We start from the raw sequence: 21,376 nt of genomic DNA, 5'->3' as shown, positions 1-21,376 counted from the left end.
GATATTAAAGACATATTAATGTGCCACTCTCTTTTTAAGAGGCAGGATATTATATGGAAGATGAAAGTAAGAGTTGAATGAATCAAATGGAGTTTTGAAGACTGATTTGTGAAACCCCCTGGGTGACTTTAGGGAAATGGAAAACAGGCTCACTCAGTGAGAAAAATATTTTGACTTCCATATAATTTATGTTTATTCATCAAAACATTTGAGGCAGATTCTCTCTCAAAAGCTTTCATGGCAGAATACAATCAATGAAATCATCTTTTTTAAAAAAAATTAAAACTTTTAAAAAACATTGTTCACTTTAAAAACACTTTCCAAGATGAGTTTAATAAACCCCTTATATTATTATCATCCAGGTATTGAGAACAAGCCCCGTGAAATAAGCTTGCCTGCTTGCCTCCCGTGAAATAAGCTTGGCTGCCGATCCAGTTCCGACCACAATTCAAAGTGCTGGTTTTGACCTACAAAACCCTATACGGCTCCGGTCCAGTGTATCTGTCCGAACGGATCTCCCTTTACGTCCCACCCCAGAGTCTAAGAACTTCTGGGGAGGCCCTGCTCTTGGCCCCGACGCTATCACAAGTGAGGTTGGCGGGGATGAGGAGCAGGGCCTTCTCGGTGGCGGCCCCCCATCTGTGGAATTCGCTCCCCGGGGAAATTAGATCAGCGACATCACTCCTTTCCTTCAGGAAAAAACTGAAAACATGGATTTGGGACCAGGCATTTGGACAATCATGTAGATAAAGAAAGGACTTTGAGAATGGCCAGGAAATGACTAATGGAATGGAATTTGGAACTCTGAAAGATGAACGTTGAGCATGTGAATAGTTTTTATATGATGTGATGTATATTGATTGTTATGATTGTTTTAACTGTGATAATTGTTTTAACTATGGTTTTGTACACTATGTATAATTTTTGCATAGGCATCGAACTGTGCCTTTTGTAAGCCGCCCTGAGTCCCCCCTCGGGGGTTGAGAAGGGCGGGGTAAAAGTACCCAAAATAAAATAAAATAAATTTAAGATGAGATTCTGAGGTGGCCATTACCACTCACGTAAAAGAATGGGAGAACTTCCTCTCCGGAGAAGGGGACATCTGAGAATACACAGATCCGGTCTCCCGTATCAGCATCATAAAAGGCCACCTGGTTTGAAGCTTTGTTCAGACAGACTCGGACCCGCTTGGTCTTTTCATTCAGACTATCAGGGCAACTGGAAGCACGATACATACCTCTCCATTTGCCTACAGCCCAGATCCCTTCCTCAGGAGCAATGTCAACAAAGCCTTTTCTCCTGACAGACGTCCTGGCCACCCCCACAGCCCAGTCTCCTTTCCCTCCCACAACAACTTCCCAGAAATGCCTGCCAGATGTTAATCCCTTATGTCCAAACACATACGCTTCGGGAATGATTCTCTCAGGATTGTCAGGCAAGTCTTGAGTCTTGGCTTCATGCCTCACACTTTGACGATACACAGAACGAGAACGGAAGAACGGTAATTTGTATGTGAAAGGATGGTATTCCATGATTCTCACACTTTTCCGATCCTCAGACAGGCTGAGCCTGTGACCCGCTGTGTCTGGATCCAGAGTGACATTTGCTGTTGGAGACAGAGAGAGAGAGAGAGATGAAGGAAAGCAAAGAGAAGTAGAAGGAGAAGCGAGAAGAACTGGCACAGAAAGGATTAGCACACCACAGAGTCAACTTCATTCTGCTCACAATAAAACATCCTTATAATTGTGACAAAGACTCCATCATGAGAGGATTCACACTCTACTTCTGTGAGTTTTGTCTCAAAAACAGGATATTACAGATCTTTCTCAGAAAGAAAGTTAACCTTTTTTTACAATTAATATTTTGAGTGAATACATATGATAACATCACCTTTGAATGGGTTTGTTGGAACAGAAAGAGCCTCAGAAGAGACCATGCCAGCAGGTACTGACTGTCACCTGGTTGTGCACAAAGAAATACCTGCAGAAACTCCCTCATTTACATAATCGTTAAAGGGATAGGAGTCCTTTCAGTTACACAACAGGGAGTGAGAGAAATCTGCCCCTCGGAAGGGAAATTCACTCCTGAAAGAGTTATCATGGGGGAAAGGGGTCTCCGCTGAAGCTTTGTCACCAATTCTTGTTTCACAACAAACTCCAATGATCACAGGGACAAAAAGTGAGATGAAATCTTCTGAAGAGGGGCACAGACAGCAAAACAAACACTAACCGGATGTTAACCCTTCCCTATGTTTTCCAAAGCTAATATGGCTGGAGTTACCCTTTAAAAATGTAATTGTTCCAACTTACATACAAATTCCGCTTAAGAACAAACCTACAGAACCTATCTTGTTTGTAATTTGGGAACTGCCTGCACACTGAAAAACAAACATTCTTGGATGCATTTAAACTGTAGAAATAATACAGATTGGCCACTTCATCACATTAGGCAGAGAAGTGTGTGGCAGAGGAGAGCAGAGAAGAGCTCAGTCTTACTCAGTTTTTTAATGAAATGGATGTTTTCCCTATCTTCTATCACACTGTTAAATATCTCTCCTGTCAGTATTCTTTCACGTTGCAGAGATTTGGCCCCACCTACCAACTCGGGGAGACAAAAGTCATGCTTTCCCTAACAAGGGTACTTTTGGATCCTCCCACAATTTATCGTCCGACAAATTGGGGAAATGTTTCATTGTAAACCTGGGAGCAACTAATGCCATCACATTACAGGAATGGCCAAACATCCAGGTGATTTCAAAAAATCCACTTCTCCATCACCTCATGAAACGTTTTAAAAGAATGCTGGCCCTCATGCTTAAAACAAGCAAAGAATGTTCTATCCTACACTTGAAGCCAAACTAATGTGAGGACAAGAGCGGCTTCCTTGATTTTAAGTGTAGGGCTCAGTGGAATTTAGTAAATGTGATGATGCGGTGACACCGCTTTAACTGCCATGGCTCAATACTATGGAATCCTGGGAGTTGTAGTTTTGTCTTTGGCAGCCAAAGCTGAAGACCTTGTGAAACTACAACTCCTAGGATATCATAGCATTGAACCATGGCAGTTAAAGTGGGATGAAACTGCTTTTAATTCTACAGTGTAGAAGTACCCTTCAAAGCAGAAATTACATTCACTTTATTGTCAAAGGCTTTCATGGCTGGAATCACTGGGTTGTTGTAGGTTTTTCGGGCTATATGGCCATGTTCTAGAGGCATTCTCTACTGACATTTTGCCTGCATATATGGCAAGCATCCTCAGAGATTGTGAGGTCTGACCTCAAAACCTCTGAGGATGCTTGCCATAGATGCAGGCGAAACGTCAGGAGAGAATGGCTCTAGAACATGGCCATATAGCATGAAAAACCTACAACAACCTACATTCACTTTATTTCTTTAATTTATATCCCACTTCTCCCAGCATGGGATTTCAATTTAAAAAAAACTTAGAGGAGATATTTTGCCCCTCAAACCATGGAATTCCCTCAGCAAAACACACATTTTTTTAAATGGTAAAAATCCCTGGTGCTGATCCATGAAATTACAAGCAACAGCCATGGAAGGGAGAATAACACTGATTGGGTAAAATGCCACCAGGCAAATGGCACCATCCCTCCTGTGACTTTTGCCCACCATTGGAAATTTACCTTTCTGAAGCTCTAGCCCAGGTGACACAGTATCTAGGAAAGCAACTAAAATAAAATAAAACATATATAAGATTAGGCACCACATCATCAATTCACAGTAGACATGTTTTTAAAAGAAACGAAACAAATACTGGTCTCTTATACTGGAAGAATGATACAAGCTTAAGGAGGGAGGGATACACTTTGCTTCTGACATGATTCTTCCTCTGCAAAATGTTCTGTTATATGTTTTACAATTAAGTTGTCCAATCATTTTTCAGGCATCATGCCTGAACAGCAAAACATAGGAAGAGAGAGCAGGAAAGCTTACATCACCAGCTTCCTTTACCAAAGTGGAAATCATAAGAAATGAGGAAAGAAAAAAGAAATTCTTGGATCCAATTTGCAAGAAAGCTCAAAATACCTTCCTGTACGAATGGAGAAAGTACTTAATTTATCTGATTCATTTCAAATCTGCATATTGGATTCAGCTGTTTGCTATAATATGATAAACTTTTCCTCTTCTTTTTTCTCCTGTGGTGTTGGAATTCACCCCTATTTCTTCCACATTGTTTCTGCCTCTGGTAGCAAATCTACCATTAAAAGAAGTAACACCCAAAAAAAATCTAGTTCATTAGCTGAGGTAATCCTTGTAAATGCATATAATCAAGTAGTGGTATCTCTCTGCATGTGTTTGTGCACACACACATTGACTACCATTGTCACAGAACAAAACCAGGTCCTTATAATATAGTGGTTCCCTACCTTTTTTTTTCCACCAGGGAACACTTCACCAGGGATCACTCCCTAACATTAGTACCAAAAGGGTTGCGAATCGGTTTTTGGTCAACTTTATATTCAGTTTGGTTATTTGGGTTGCTGATTCAGAACATTGTATCAGATAGACCACATCAGCTCTGATCAGTTTCTGATACAGAACATATGCCATCCAGTAGTCACCATATGCTCACCCACATAAAACTATATTTAATAATCTAGAGCTGATGTGGTCTATCCAAAGCAATTTTCTGATTAAGCACCTCAAATAACTCCAGCTACAGGCCCTAGCGCCAATTTTCCCTGCATGTCTCACGGACCTTATTTTAGGTCTTACAGCCCACCAGTGGGCCATGGCCCACAGGTTGGGAATCAAAGTTCTAGTAGAAAGAAAAGAGTGCTTGTTCTGCCCCAAGCTGTGATGAGTATAGAACAAAAATGAGAATTAATAATAAATAATAAAATAAAATTTTACTTATATACTACTCTATCTCTCCGAGGGGGACTCAGGGTGGTTTCCAAGTAACATCACCAAAACATACAGAATAAACAGCATAACATAAAATTAACAAAACGACATAAGCATAAAATTGTCACAACAACACATATATATTAAAATAATCCTGCCTGTTCAGAGCAATTCAAAGGCCAGTCCGAGGCTAGTGCAAACTCAAAATATGAAGGGGCTGGGAATTAAGTACAGTGCTATAACAGGCTAACAGCAATAGCAGGTACGAGTCTGTGGCTCATTTCCAGGGCCTATTAGAGGGATGACCGGGGTAAGAGGTAGGAAGTGTAAGGCCATGTTCAACTATGTTTGGGGTTGGGCTAGAACTGGACATTCTCAAAAGCTTGTTGAAACCACCAGGTCTCCAAGCTCTTACAAAAGGATGGGAGGGATGAGGCCTGTCTTATTTCCCTTCCAAGGGCGCCCCAGAGACGGCAGGCCACCACTGATTTTCCCATATTCCCTGTTAGGCCAGTGAAGAGACCAGCATAACTCCTTGTGAGCACATCTCTTTACCTTGGAACGGCTTCATGGCAGCAACTAGACCGGAATTTAGATCACAAAACTCCCAGATCTTCCATTTCAGCTCTGGAGGGAAAGCCACTGGCTTCTCAGATGTTTGCTTCTCCTCAAACCTAGTGGAGAAAAGGAAAGTTAACCCATCACAAATCCAGTTCAGGTTCCAGAATCCTTGAGAGGTGCAAACAAAAGAACTCAAAGTAGGAAGCAAACTCCAGAAGTTCCGGAGCACACACTGAAGAGACTATTTCTCTGTTCACCTGCTAAAACCCCAAATTCCAGCAGTGAAGGACAAAAAAAAAAAAAAGCAGAAAGTGAAAGACCATGTATATCATTTTCTTTTCTTTTTCTAACTTGTTACCAATGTAATGCTTGTGTGAGAAAGAAAATGCCCTGGCTGAGAAGCTTAAAATAAACTTTCTTTTGTTCCTAGGAATCCCCAAAGTTTTATATTTAGCAGCAAGAACATTGTAAAGAACATGACACACTTGCAACCCTTCTCCCTAATGAATCATATAGGAGCATAGTGTCTAGATCCAGGGAAGTCATACTACCCCTCTATTCCGCCTTGGTTAGACCACACCTGGAATATTGTGTCCAATTCTGGACACCACAATTGAAGAGAGATGTTGACAAGCTGGAATGTGTCCAGAGGAGGGTGACTAAAATGATCAAGGATCTGGAGAACAAGCCCTATGAGTAACGGCTTAAGGAGCTGGGCATGTTTAGCCTGAAGAAGAGAAGGATGAGAGGAGATATGATAGCCATGTATAAATATGTGAGAGGAAGCCACAGGGAAGAGGGAGCAAGCTTGTTTACTGCTTCCCTGGAGACTAGGACGCGGAACAATGGCTTCAAACTACAAGAAAGGAGATTCCATCTGAACATGAGGAAGAACTTCCTGACTGTGAGAGCCGTTCAGCAGTGGAACTCTCTGCCCCGGAGTATGGTGGAGGCTCCTTTGGAGGTTTGTAAACAGAGGCTAGATAGTCATCTGTCAGGGGTGCTTTGAATACAATATTCCTGCTTAATGGCAGGGGGTTGGACTGGATGGCCCATGAGGTCTCTTCCAACTCTATGATTCTATGATTCATTCAAGGGTGCACCAGTGCTTCAATTGACTTGTGTAGGGCTGTCACCACAGCATTTGTTTCTCAAGTGCCCCAAATGGCCAGCCTTAATGGCGGTGTATGTCTGGGCATAAAAATATACAGATGGTTACAAACATCTGACTTACAAACTATTCACAGTTAAGAACAGGGGTGAGACCATAGGAGTGAGAGAAATCTATCTCTCGAAAGGGAAACTCACTCTTGGATAAGTTATCATTGTTGAAAGGGGTCTCCACTGAATCTTTATCCCCAATTCGTGTTACCACAACAACATTTTCTAAGGTTGGCTCTGCATTTCATGGTGCCAGAACACAGTTTATTCAGCATCTTCCAAGTCACCCAGTTTTCTGTGTGCCCAGGAGGGAGTCTCTCTTTTGGTATCAGCCATGGCTTGAGGTTCTGGGTTTTAGCCTGCCACTTTTGGACTCTCGCATGCTGAGGTGTTCCAGTGAGTGTTTCTGTAGATCTTACAAAACTATTTTTTGATTTAAGGTGTTGGCATGCTGGCTGATATCCGAACAGGGAATGGGCTGGAGATGTTACTGCCTTGATCCTTTCATTTTTGGCTGCTATTTCACAGCGGATGTCAGATGGTGTAATACTAGCTAAACAGTATAATTTCTCCAGTGGTGTAGGGTGTAGACATCCTGTGATAATGCGGTCTGCCTCAGAGGAGCATGCTTGCTCCATCAATGTTTAACATTTACACAAATGATCAGCAACTGCTAGAAGGGACAGAGAGATTCATGTATGCTGACAATCATGCCATCGCTGCCCAAGCAGAGAGCTTTGAAATGATTGAACAGAAGCTCTCCGAACTGAGGAGTTGAAAGAAAATGGATGGGGAAGAAGTAGGGCCCATCATCAGGGCCAGAGGAAGCAGGCCTATGGGGAGGGAGTCCTGTCTCAGAGCCACAATCCCCAGCTATTCTGTGGAAATATCATTTCACACTGGCGCCTCCCTTCTCCAATATCTCTCCTTCTACTCCATGCTATGTTTGCACAGATTTGTAAGAAAGTGCCAATATTCAGGTGGATAGTAAATGTTTTGTGCCCCCCTTTTCCTTCTGCCAGAACCAGAGCCTTGTGGGTGATAGAGGAAGGGGTAATCTAAAGGCCTCAATGTACCTGGCAAAAGTCCTTTTAGTACAGACTTGCCACTTCCTTCTCCATCTCTATTTTCCACTCTATTAATGAGGGGGCCTTACACCTAAATAATTTCTGATATTCCAGTTTCATTAAATAATGATGTTAAAGCTAACTGTGTGAACATTACTTTTATAGACATTCTGCGCTATACAAGAAAGGCAACAGTCTTGAAATCCACAATTACAATTGTGGAATCACTTGATTTCACCCATTATTGGCACATGGGATTTTATTTCTCTCTTTCTCACTGAGAATCTTCCAATTTACTTCAGAAGTTATTAATCTAATAAGAACTTCCAAGAAATGTTTTTATTGTGATGTTCTTGCATGCCATTTAAAGTTACCAAGTCCCTGACTACAATAGAGAGTGTTGTATTTCTGTTTTATAATTTCTTACATTATTTTTATCTTCTGTCATTTTCTGTTCCTTTTTAGCATACGATACACTTTTTAATGACAAATTTTAGTCCTCTTTATGTGACAGACTCTCTCTCTCTCTCTCTCCTCCAGCATAACCACTACCACCCTTTCAGAAAATGCTTACTCTCTTTAAACCAATTTCTGTCTTGCTGGAAAAGGGAACCATTGCTGTCATCCTTTCAGAGCTCAAGCATCCTGATTGGCTGAGAGATGTATTAATATGCACTGGGTAACAGCCAGAGGTACAATAGAAATATTGTGGGGGAAGATATTAGGAACACAACCATAGTCCACATCCCTTCCGACTGTTTTTGTTGTTGCTCCTATTGTCAAATTGGCATTGTCCCACCTAATGTTGATAATTCCTGCAAATTATTTTTTTTAAGATACAGAGAGAGCTTTCCATTTCAGGATAAATATTGCTGAGTAAACAAATGCAACAAACAATGAGTAGAGATCTAACTATTCCAGTGACACTAGCTATGGGACAAGAGTGCCATAAAATCCAAAGCAGGGTAACATTTTTCTCTGCGACCTGTTAGAGACATTCATTTTCTTCCACAGATCAATGGAGAATCATTGTGTCCACCTGTTATGTCTAACGGAAAAGCTTGGGATCCACTTACCTCTGCAAGAGGTTCCTCGCATCCTAGAGCAGAGAAGAACAAAAGAAGAAGAATGTTATAACGACCAAGGGTCTGATTTGAGGCAGGGCAGACCCTCTTTTAATTGATCCCTCTGAACTTAATTGAGTGTGAGGCTTCTGCGACTAAAAGCCCCAAAAATCAAAAGCTGGTACTAAAGCATGAAAGCTGGAACTTTCTTCTTTGGCCGACAAAGCCTTTTGAAAGCGCACTGGCAGCCAGCAAACTAAAAGAACTGATAAGCCATCGGCTCACTTGAGGTATCTTAGAAAAGAGTGTGTTGGTATTAGCCCTCAGGCTTGAGTTTTCTGAGGCACCCTTTAAAGATAGTTCTTTAAAACATTCGCTGCCACCATTAGAAACTAGTTTGCTGCTTGAAACAAAAATACTAAATAAGAGATTTGATTTCAATTAACTTATCCATGTAATTCTATGTGAATACAAATGAATCAAAATCCTAAACATTTCCGAGGAGGTTTAGATCTCATGCATACACCCGGAGTGCTCTGGCTGAGACTTCTACACCGCCCATGCCAATTTGGAAATGCAGGATTCAATAGGATATTGCCACAGAACTTAAAAGAAAATACAGTGCTATATTTGTGTTGTGTAAATGGGCACTTCCTAGAATAACATCGAAGCAGATTCAAAATGCAGGCAGCTGTGCTTAACTAAAACAATGCATAGTTGTTTCCATAATTACCAAAGAGAAGATGTTTTGTAATGGATCTTGTCCATGCCAGAAAAACTACTTCCAAAATATTACAGTTTTGTATGTAGTTTTCCCTTCGCCCACATCTAGTTTCTTCTGTCCAGCCTTACCTGCAGCAGTTCTGCTGGTGGCAGCTGACATTTCTCTTTCATCTCCTCAATGAGACTTTCCAGAGAAGATTGTTCCCGGGAAAGTAAGACCAAGTGTTCATCTCTTTTCCTTACAATCTGCTTCTCCAGCTCCTCCATCTGGGCTCGGAGATGATTCTCCTGTTCTTCCAGAAACTGCCGTATTTCTGTGATTTTTAGTAAGGCTGTTTCCATTTCTGTTTTTGTCTGCTTCTGCAGAGAGCAGAAAGAAAAGCAAGTAAATGAGTGTTACATTAAGATAGCAGTTGCTGAAGTGAAAAATAGAGAGGGCTCCTAGAATTTCAACAGAAGCTTCATGACAAACAATCAGGTAAAACTCCTTGTTGTTGTTGTTGTGTGTCTTCCAGTCAGTTCCCTCTTATGCTTTTATTTATTTATCGTGTCATCAGCAACCATACCATATTCTAACAGAACAAAACAAACACACAGATTAAAAGGAAAAAGAAAAAAAACACAGATTTTGCAAACTTGGTAGTTGGTTAAATGTCCTTTGACCAGTATCTGGCCACTTGGAGTGCCTCTGGTGTTGCCGCAAGAAGGTCCTGCATGTGGCAGGGCTCAGGGTGCATTGCAGCAGGTGGTCTGTAGTTTGTTCTTCTCCACACTCGCATGCCGAGGATTCCACCCTGTAGCCCCATTTCTTAAGATTGGCTCTGCATCTCGTGGTGCCAGAGCGCAGTCAGTTCAGCGCCTTCCAAGTCGCCCAGTCTTCTGAGTGCCCAGGGGGGAGTCTCTCATTTGGTATCACCCATGGATTGAGGTGCTGGGTTTGGGCCTGCCACTTTTGGACTCTCGCTTGCTGGGGTGTTCCAGCAAATGTCTCTGTAGATCTAAGAAAACTATGTCTTGATTTAAGTCGTTGACGTGCTGGCTGATACCAGCGGATGAGCTGGTCCTTTCACTATTGGCTGCTACTTCCTGGCGGATGTCAGGTGGTGCAATACCGGCTAAGCAGTGTAATTTCTCCAGTGGTGTGGGGCGCAGACACATTGTGATAATGCGGCATGTCTCATTAAGAGCCACATCTACCGTTTTAGTGTGGTGAGATGTGTTCCACACTGGGCATGCGTACTCAGCAGCAGAGTAGCATAGCGCAAGGGCAGATGTCTTCACTATGTCTGCCTCTTATGCTGACCCTAAGATGAATCCATCATGGGGATTTCTTGACAAGATGTATTCAGAGGTTGAGTGGCATTGGCCTTCCTCTGAGGCTAATGTCACAGTATTGGGTTCATGATCAGTCTTCATACCATCCAAAGATTTATATGATTGAGCTGCATTTTAGAACATGGTTTTACACGTTGTTTTAAGTTGTGTTTTGGCCATAATCACATGTACTCCTATACTTACAAGCAGGTCTTGGGCTTCCTTTTCTGTCTCTGCTTTATACACCAGAATCTTTTCTCTCTTCTTCACCAGTTTATCCTGACGAAGACTCATTAAAACCTGCAGAGAAACAAACATCCAGTTTTCATTGAAAGGCAACAGCAGCATTTCACACAGATACATATGCAAGTGCAATGTCATACATTTCTCTGTGTTGAAATTCATTTTCTTAATTTTAGCCCAGCTCTAATTTGATAGGCCATTTTGGTTTCTGGCTCTGTCATCTGGGGTATCATCTGCAAATTTGATAAGCGTGCTTTCTAACCTGTCATCCATCAGTGATTATTTTTAAATGTTTTTATTGAGTAAAATCAATGGGATACAGAATATAAAAAGGAGAAACATCTAGAGATAGTAAAATATATTGAATACAAGAGGAGCCATTGGGAAACACGTTTTTTAAGATGGGGACAACCTTTTCACTCCTCCAGTCCGCTGGTACTCTGTTTTCTGGGAATTCTTGAAGAAATTCCAAAACGGTTTCTGCCAGTTCTTTTAATATCTTTGAATGTAATTTATCTGTTTCCATTAGTGAGTACCACTGATGTGGACAAGCTGCTGAGGGAAGGAAGGACAACCTGCTTTCAAAAAAGCCTTTGACTCACTCCCACACAGCTGGATCATCAAGTGCCTAGACACCATTGGCATTTGTAAAAACATTGGCACTTTTATTGAAAATACGATGAAGCACTGGAAAACTGAACTGTTTGTTGGAAATAATTTTGCTACTCTTATGAATTCTAATGTATATCTAATATGCAGGATGTATTTCCATTGTTATAAATTGAAAATAATTAAAGCATAGTGATTAATCACAAAAACAATATGTATGGACAACTGATGATGGGATTTGCAGTTCCTTCAACCAATTCAGCTCTGGCTTCCACAGACCACTGAGATACCCCATGGATTACAGGCATGGACTAAACTTGGCACACAGAATGACCAACAGAAAATACTGGATAAGGTTGGGAGGAATTGACAGTAATTTATGGGAGATGTAGTTCACCTACATCCGGAAGCATTGTGAACCCAAACGACTATCGATCTAAACCAAACTTGGCACAAATACTCAATATGCCCAAATTTGAACACTGGTGGAGTTTGTGGGAAAATGGATCTTGATATTTGGGAGTTGCAGTTGTTGGGATTTATAGTTCCTCTGCCATCAAAGAGAATTCTGAACTCCAACAACAATGGAATTGAAACGAAGGGCATACAGAACTCCCATGACCAACAGAAAATACTGAAGAAGCTTGGGGAGAAAATATCTTAATATTTGGGAGTTGCTGGGATGTATAGTTCCCCTGCCAACAGAGCACTCTGAACTCCTGCAACCATGGAATTGTATCAAACTTGGAAGACAGGACTCCCATGATCAACAGAAAATACTGGAGAGGCGTGGGAAAAATAGACCTTGGCATTTGGGAGTTGCTAGGATGTATAGTTCCCCTTCCATCAAAGAGCATTCTGAACTCCTGCAACCATGAAACTGAATCAAACTTAGCATACAGAACTCCCATGACTAACAGGAAACATGGGACAGGCTTGGGGAAAATATACCTTGACATCTGAGTGTTGCTATTAATTCTGGAGGGGTCTGGGCTCTGATACTTCGGGTAGCCTGGCAGGCGGTGGGAGCTAGCTGATCGAGGCTGCGCTGCATGGCCTGACCTCAGGGGGAGCCTCTCACCCGGCTCCCACCTCCTGCAGCATGGCATGCAATGGGAGCCAGGTGATCGAGGCTGCACCGCATGGCCTGGCCTCATGGAGAGCCTCCCACCCAGCTCCCAGCTCCTGCAGCATGGCAGGCAGCAGGAGCCAGGCGATTGAGGCTGTGCCATGTGGCCTGGCCTCATAGAGAGCCTCCCGCCTGGCTCCCGGCTCCTGCAGCATGGCAGGCAGCGGGAGCCAGGTGGTCTAGACTGCGCCGCATGGTCTGGCCTCCCAGGGAGCCTCCCACCTGGCTCCCTCCTTGTGCAGCCTGGAAGACAGTGGGAGCCAGGAAATCGAGGCTGCACCCCATGGCCTAGCCTTGTGGGGAGCCTCCCGCCCAGCTCCTGCCTCCTGTGGCCTGGCAGGCTGCAGAAGGCAGGCCATCAAGGCTGCACCTCGCGTTGACCCTTTCACCCCACTCCGAATTAAAATGAACAACGAATTAAAATTGCAGAAAAGAAGATTCCACCTAAACATTTAGAAGAATTGCCTGACAGCAAGAGCCATTCAGCTACCTCAAAATGATGTGGAGTCTCCTTTTCTGCAGGTTTTTAAAAAGAGGCTGGATGGCCATCTGTCAGGAATGCTTTGGTCCTACATGGAAGAGAGTGGATTGAGTGGCGCTTGCCCACTGCCATCCACCATGAACAGTGCAGGAGAGTGTGTTTTTTTCTCTTTGGGACCAAAAAAATTACTATACATCTTTGGAACCATAAACAAGTTACTGTAAAACAGGTTAGAAATTACAATTTAATGTCAGTTGTCGCTATTGTTTAACACACAATATGGGATGTGCAATAACCACATTAACAATACAGATCTAAACCTAGTAAGGAAACGTCACTTTTCTTATGAACTCCAGATTTCTCCATTAGATAAACAGAACAGACTGGTAGCTATTTTAGCAGTGTATTGTTGAAGGCTTTCATAGCCGGAATCACTGGGTTGTTGTAGGTTTTTTCAGGCTATATTGCCATGTTCTAGAGGCATTCTCTCCTGATGTTTCGCCTGCATCTATGGCAAGCATCCTCAGAGGTAGTAAGGTCTGTTGGAACTAGGAAAAAGGGTTTATATATCTGTAGGATGACCAGGGTGGGACAAAGGACTCTTGTCTGCTGGAGTTATGTGTGAATGTTTCAACTGACCACCTTGATTAGTACTTGATGGCCTGGCAGTGCCTGGGACAATCTTTTGTTGAGAGTTGATTAGAAGTCCCAGATTTTTTTTCCCTCTCTGTTGTTTTGCTGTTGTAATTTTAGAGGTTTTTTTTAATACTGGTAGCCACATTTTGTTCATTTTCATGGTTTCCTCCTTTCTGTTGAAATTGTCCACATGCTTGTGGATTCCACATGGTTGTGGATTTTAGCATTGCTTCAAGGTGACTACAAGGCAGGGAGAAATTTTGTTTTAACCTTCTCCATGGTGTTCTCTAGAGGGTATAATCTTATCAGAATCCTATAATTTGCAAGCTATTAGACTGATTTTCCCCTTACTAAAAGGTGGGAAGCAAAGGTGACTACATTCAATTTTACCATCACATATACTGAGTTCAACAAACCTTTTCCTCTGTTTCAGGTAAGAAATTGTTATTTTGAGTCAAGCGATAACATTTTCGAATGCAAGTGCATCTTCATAGACTTCCCCAGGAAGCTTCCACAGGCATTTCCTTCCCTCATCAAACTTCACAAGAGTTTCTTACCTTGTAGTCTTGAGCAGCCGTCCCCAGAGGAATCCTCCTATGATCAATGTGCTCCCTGTCACACATCTCACAGATGGGGGTTTCGTCATCTTTACAGAAAAGCTTCAGAGGTTCCCGGTGTTTTTCACAGACACTCTTGTTGCCTTTTGCCTTCTTGGGTCCCTGAAGGCTGAGTATCTTCACTTTTTCTACAATATTGGCTAGCTGCTGGTTTTTTCTGAGGTTCTCTGGTGCAACGATTTCTCTGCAATCAGGGCAAGAGGTCTCTTTGCTGCCTGTCTTCTTCCAGGTCTGGGTCAGGCAGGCTCTGCAGAAGTTGTGCCCACAGTCTAAAATCACAGGATCCTTGAAATAATCCAGGCAAATAGGACAAGTGGCTTCTTCACAAAGATCCTGCAAGGGATCCTGTGCCCTTGGAGTTGCAGCCATGTCTGACTTACAAATAATGCAATTACTTTCACTTTTCTTTGCATTTACCTGAGGAGCATTTCCTGTGTAAATGATTCACTTGGCATGCCAACATCTGCAATTAACAGGGAGGGAGCCCCTTGGAGAAACAGTTTCTGGATAAAGAACATTCCTTTTTAAAACAAGGCACCAGGGATTTAGTAAACCTGCAATAGTGTGTTTATTTATTTATTTAAGCACTTGCCTCTCAACCTGCCAGCACCTCCAATGCCACATGCAATTATCATCATTATATCATTATAATCCTGCCCTTTTTTAAAAATAATTTTTATTGAATTTTATATAATTACAACGAAAGAGGGGGAATAATATAAGGAGATAGAAAAGTAGGAAAATACAGAGAATATAACCCCGTAGATGGGGGAGAAGAAAAAGAATTTTTTTTTCCAAAAAACCACAAAAAAAAAAGGGAAAGAAAAAAATGGTGGTGGACTCCCTTCTGATTCAGCTCATACAATGTCTTTCATTTACTGTATATATGGAAAAAAAAGAAAAAGAAAAAAAAGGATAAATTCCATAACTCATCTTCCAAATGTCCTCAGTTCAATTATAGAGTGTTCTATATTGTTTTCATGTAGTCTTCGACTGTCGACCAGTTTGTCTCTTTGATTAGAATGCCTGTATTCTTTTTTAATAAAAACGTTAGCCTGTCCATGTCCTTTATTTTGTTTATTTTATTGATCCAGTAGAGCTTTTCTGGTATTTCTTTCTGCTTCCATATTTTGGCGAAGACGATTCTGGCGGCCGTTGTCAAGTACGTGAACAGAATGTCCTCATTAGAATCCAATTTAATATCCTCATCTACAATTCCCAATAGATAGTATTCGGCCTTTCTTGGAAATTTCTTTTTAAATAGTATTTGCATTTCTTCATGGATAATTTTCCAATATTTTTGTGATTCTCTACAGCTCCACCATAGATGGAAAAAGGTCCCCTCATGTTCGTTACATTTCCAACAGGCTTTCGATACATTCTCATACATGCGATTTAGCCTTACTGGAGTCATATACCACCTATGAAACATTTTCATCCAATTTTCTTTTAAGTCTATTGCATAGGTGTACTTAAGTTTTTTCTTCCATATTAGTTCCCAATCGCACATTGCTATTGGTCTTATAATCCTGCCCTTAAAGTCCTTTCAAACCCAGCATATGACTTAAAACGTTTTAACCTGAGATCAGGCATGTAGCTGAGGGGGCTTAAGGGGCATCCTTGTCCGCACCTTGGTTCTCTTTCAAAGCATGGCCCGACTTACCGGGCCAAAGAAGTTGCGGTACAGGGTGTCCCCCACCGCCATTCTTGCCTGAGGGGGGGGCTTCTTCCTCCCAGAAGCCCCCTCTGATGGCGGGAAGGATTCCCGCCAGTGGGTCAAGGGGCCAATGGCCAATTGACCACGCCCCCGCAGGTGAGGCCTGAGCTGGCCTCTCCCTCTTCCTGGACAGCCTTCATAAGGCTGCCCAAGGCTCCCCAGCAGGCAAAGCAGCCGGGTGCCGCGATCCGTGCCAAGTATTCAGAATCAGGAAGCTCCTCAGGAGTTGGAAGAAGCAAGTGCCCAGGCAACAGGACATCAGGCGCCCCTTATCATACAAGACCCTCAGTCAAATCATCCAGGCACTCAAAAGGATCTGCGCGTCTCGCTATGAAGTTAAGTTGTTCACCGCAGCCTTCACGACTGCTTTCTTTGGGGCTCTTCGCCTGGGGGAGGTGGTTGCCAATTCAAAATCTGATGCCTCCAACAGGGCCTTACAGCTCAGGGACATCTCAGTCCAGGACAATGCCCTGGCCCTTAGGATCTGCAAGTCTAAAACGGACGAAAGGGGGAAAGGGGTTTCCCTGTACATCCAGGTTTTGGAACCAGGGCATCTGTGCCCCGTCCGGTCCCTTTCCAGGTTCCTGATCTCGAGGGGCTCTACTCCTGGCTTCCTTTTCATTCACCGAGATGGCAGCCCTCTCACCCGTTACCAGTTCATGGCAGTTTTCCGAGGATCCCTCCAGCATTTGGGCCTTCCTCAGGCGGAGTTTGGTGGGCACTCCTTTAGGATAGGAGCAGCCACCACAGCAGCTGCGGGTGGTGTCCCAGTCGACGTAATAAAATCCATGGGGCACTTATATCAGGCCGGGCCTTCTCCTTGAAGGAACCCGTTCTGCCGGCTGTTCTTTTTCTTCCACCGACAGGGCAGCCATGGGCAGGAAGGAAGGAAGGAGTGACGCGCGGAACAAGCATGGAACAGCGACAGTCAAGTGTCAGCATGCCTAGGATGCAAGCTGAGGACATGGTCCAGGGACTGAGGCAGGCATAAAAGGACAGTGGGAGGCAGGAGGAGGGAGTTCCGCCCGCATTTCATGCAGCTCCTCAAGCATTCAAGAACGGACCTGGATGCAGAACAGAACTTTCATATGGCCAGTGTTGCAATTGGGCTTCCTTTGTTGGGAGCAGGCTCCAGGGTTGGTGGCAAGGGGGGTGCGGTTCCCACCCCCCCCTTGTTGTGGCGTGGGGCATGGGCCCTGGATCTGATTTGGTATCCCCCCTAGCGGTTAGGGGGGACGCCCGGTGGTCCCAGGGGTGCCGAGTTGCATTTGCCCGGTATTGTGCCGGCGGCACCCTGACGTGTGCGGGATCGGGCAGTATTGGGCTGTCCGATCATGATCCAGGACCCATGCTTGGCTGCCAACCCTTGTTCCTGTTATCAATAAATGAGTTGTGGCCATTGTTCATCCCACATCATGTGTGAGTGTACTTCTTGGGTTGGCTGTGGAAGGTGTATCGCACTTGCACACACAACTTTTTAGTGCCCCTGGTTTCAGCCTTCGATGCCGGGAGAGGAAGGGGAATGCGCCGACAGCCCAGGCACCAAAGAGGATGTCGCCACACCACAGACCATTTGGAGGCCGCAATAGGCCTTCACGCCCGTGCATTCGGCAGGCCTTTGCGCCTGTGCATTGAAGTCTCACCACACTTGTAGCTGGGAGTGGTGTGCGTCGAGCCCGTCGGCTGCCTTCTGGGACTCTCTGGATCCAGTTAAACACCAACTCCCATTTGAAAAGGGGCAATAATTCCCCAATCCCTGCCTCTATGCACAGTTGGGCACATTGGTTCTATGTGCCAAGTTTAGTCCAGATCCAGCGTTGGCTTGGTTCAATGCCCTCTGGATAAGGGCACACAGCAACTCCCAGATCCAAGATCAATCACCCCCAATCACTGCCTGTCCTATATGTACAGTTGACCATGTTTGGTCCAGATATGATGTTGGCTGCCTTCAGTGCTTTCTAAATCCAGGTAAACAAAAACTACCATTTGATAAGGGCAATCGTTCCATGTGTCAATTCACTCATACAGAACATTACTGAAAGGTTCATGTCAAATGAAGACATTTTAACCAGTTTCCAGGTTCTCCTCCCTGGGTTTTCAGGTCTAGATAAAGTTCATCATATGGAACAACTGTCTGAATACTTTGAAAATGACGCAGCACTTGCTTCCATCAAGGCCGAGTATATAATATGGTGTAATATTGCACCATCAATTAAGAAAAATACTGAGGTACTTAAAATGTTGGAATTGTATGACAAAACCTATTATCAGTCAATACATTTCCTTTTGACTGTGTTAGCTACTCTACCAGTAACGACATGCAGTGTGGAAAGATAGTTTTCAACCATAAAGAGTGTGAAAAGTGTACCTAGAAGTTTAATGACAGACCAGAGACTTAGTGGACTGGCAATGATTTCCATCCATTGGGACATCACTATCAAACCAGAAAAATTGACAAAATGGCCAGGGAGAAGAAAAGAAGACTGTTGCTATAAAGTAAAGAATAAGTCAAAAATATTCTAAACATTTTGTTAATGAATGTAAATAAATAACATTTATTATTTAAACTGTTATGTTTATTCATATCATGATCTGATCACCATACTCAATATATCCCATATGCATGGGGGTATTGGGGTAACGATACAAAAGGTTTGCTAGGGTAGATCCTCTCTCACTCAGACTCAGCCCCCCCCCCTTCCCCCACCCCCCAGAACCCCTGAATCAAAATCCTAGCTATGGGCCTGCCTGAGATTGTTAGGTCCCCAAATTTTCAATGTTCATGGTTATTTTCAGGCAGGAGAATCCGTACCAGGTGAGATTAGGCAAACCCACACCCTAGCAGTTTTTAAGAAAGATCTAAAAACTTGGCTTTTTTTTAATGTGCTTTCAGAGAGTGACCATCCAACCCATTTTGGTAAGTTTCCATTTACAGTTGTCCACACGATGCACTTTCCCCTACCCTTAATGAAGACCAAACCCCACTGCTCCCCCTTCTCGGGCTCCTCCTTTACAAATACACTTTTTCTATTTCCTGTCTCTTCCAAGGTTTTAACATTTTTAACATTTTATTTTGCACATTTGGCCCGCCTTTTGCGATTGATTTTATTATGTTATTTTGCATTGTCTAATTTATTTTGTTACATTATGTATTTTGTTGTATTTAATTTTCTGTTTTATATCTTATTTTGTTGTATTATTTTTGGTCTCGGCCTCATGTTAGCCACCCCGAGTCCCCATTGGGGAGATGCTGGCAGGGTATAAATAATGATGGTGATGATGATGATGATGATGATGATTAAGAGGAGAGTCTCCAGTTTTTTGGTTTTGTATTTTTTTTTAATTTTGTCAGAAGCGACTTGAGAATATACTGCAAGCCAGTTCTGGTGTGAGGGAACTGGCCACCTGCAAGGGCATTGCCCAGGGGACGCCTGGATGTGTTACCATCCTGTGGAAGGCTTCTCTCATGTCCCTGCATGGGAAGCTGGGGCTGACAAACGGGAGCTCATCCTATCTCAGCAATTCGAACTGACGACCTTCAGGTCTTCAGGCCAGCAGTTCAGCTGGCAAAATGGTTTAACCCACTGTACCACCGGAGCTCCTTAGTCTCCAGTTTGTAGCAGCTTAACTCCAGACAAGATGAAAGAGTTGTATGCAAATCTCTGGCTCAGATATGAAAGTGGAAGCTTGCTACAATTTGCAATGTATATTTTATTTGATGCTGCAGCTTATAAAGGGGGGAACGTATATATGCAGTTACTTATTTGCCTTCCTCCCGGCTTGATCCTAAATTGGCAACTTTATTCTTCCCAAAACTTTTCTGGCATGGAACCATTCAAAGGACTCTTTCCCTCCACTGCCGTCCAAACCCAAATTTCTTCCTTCTTTCATCTACACCTACTTACCTGAGTATTTCCTGTAATCTAGTAGTTTGGGGGGGGGGGGAATAATAATATAACCTCAGACCTTGATTTTTGCACAAGAAAATACTGTATATAACCACAAACATGTATTTTGGTACAAGGAAATATGCTTTTTATTTATTTTGTACTCAAAATATGAGTTTTAAAAGTGGGCATTATGTCCAACAGCTAAATACATAAATCCAGAATGGCATCCAATGTACTTGCAAATTGTTGGGTTTTTTTAAGTACAAGCTGAAAAGCCAAACTCATATCAATAGTGGACACAAAGGGGAGCATTGCTAAGTCTTTCCTGCTACGGATAGTCGATCTGGTCATTCAGTGGTGTAGCTTTTCCTGAGCCACATGGCCCCCTACGGCCCTCTGTGGGCCCCCAAGGCCCTGGGATGGGGCCAACTCATGGCCCCATCCACCAGATGAGCCCCTCACAAACACCCCAAGTCCCCACCATCACCTTCCAACTGCTCTGTAGGCTCCCAAGCCCCATTTCCTCATTGCCATTCATGTCCATTACCCCATCAACTAACCTACCCCATAATCCTCTCTCTTGCGCCATACCCAGAGGCGGCCCTAGGTAATTTTCAATGGTAAGCAAACAGTATTTAGGCATCCCCCCCAACCAATCACTGATATATATTTTCTGTTTGTCATGGGAGTTCTGTGTGCCATATTTGGTTCAATTCCATCATTGGTGGAGTTCAGAATGCTCTTTGATTGTAGGTGAACTATATATCCCAGTAACTACAACTCGCATATGTCAAGGTCTATTTTCCCCCTATAGCTGGCTAGTGAGTCCGTGCACCTGGCAAGCTAAAAGAGAAGGCAACGTTCCAAAATAATGCTCACCAAGTTGGAGAGAAAGCCACTGAGATAGTTCATTCCATCGGCGCCTCAAGAGCACCCCTGGGCAAAATCAACTATACTGCAAATGCTTACTTTGCGTAATGGGTTGAGCCACTTCTGGCCATACTCCATATCCCATCATCAATGTCAACCCATCCCCCCACTGATATGGAGGTACAGATATGGAGGTACCTCCTTCGATACCAATGATCCAATCATATTGAACAATATCTTACTGTTGGAACACAATGGACAGCGGTGAAGAGTCATCACACCCGCTCAGTTGGAACTCACAAAAAACATTAACAAGACAATAAAAGACTCAAGGATTCCTTAATCCCATAAACTCATTCCGATTGAGGGACAATGTAACTCATTCATAATACTATGTAGAAATTGTTTAAAGTTTCCATTCAGCCTT

General features: G+C 43.2%; 1 protein-coding gene across 1 annotated transcript; it reads right to left on the bottom strand.

Annotated features, from left to right (window-relative positions):
• Positions 1 to 588: 588 nt before the first annotated feature.
• On the bottom strand, positions 589 to 14,872 carry LOC137096351 (E3 ubiquitin-protein ligase TRIM11-like). The gene is made up of 7 exons (XM_067465514.1): positions 14,413 to 14,872; positions 10,962 to 11,057; positions 9,573 to 9,803; positions 8,733 to 8,755; positions 5,423 to 5,541; positions 3,643 to 3,687; positions 589 to 1,606 (listed from the first exon to the last, which is right to left on the bottom strand). Exons 1-7 carry the CDS (start codon positions 14,839 to 14,841, stop codon positions 1,026 to 1,028), a joined length of 1,524 nt encoding a protein of 507 aa, XP_067321615.1. The 5' UTR covers positions 14,842 to 14,872; the 3' UTR covers positions 589 to 1,025.
• Between the last annotated feature and the right edge of the window lie 6,504 nt (positions 14,873 to 21,376).

Source organism: Anolis sagrei, chromosome 2, assembly GCF_037176765.1.
Source record: "Anolis sagrei isolate rAnoSag1 chromosome 2, rAnoSag1.mat, whole genome shotgun sequence".
NCBI lineage: Eukaryota > Metazoa > Chordata > Lepidosauria > Squamata > Dactyloidae > Anolis > Anolis sagrei.
The sequence above is the reverse complement of the archived record's forward strand: the minus strand, read 5'-3'. Positions and strand labels throughout refer to the sequence as shown.

Coding starts and splice junctions, on each gene's coding strand:
- LOC137096351 (XM_067465514.1), bottom strand. CDS start 14,841: ATGGCTGCAACTCCAAGGGCACAGGATCCCTTGCAGGATCTTTGTGAA. Junction 9,804..10,961: donor AGGAAGCCCAAGACCTGCTT/GTAAGTATAGGA, acceptor TGCTCTCTGCAG/AAGCAGACAAAAACAGAAAT. Junction 5,542..8,732: donor GCGAGGAACCTCTTGCAGAG/GTAAGTGGATCC, acceptor TTTCTCCACTAG/GTTTGAGGAGAAGCAAACAT.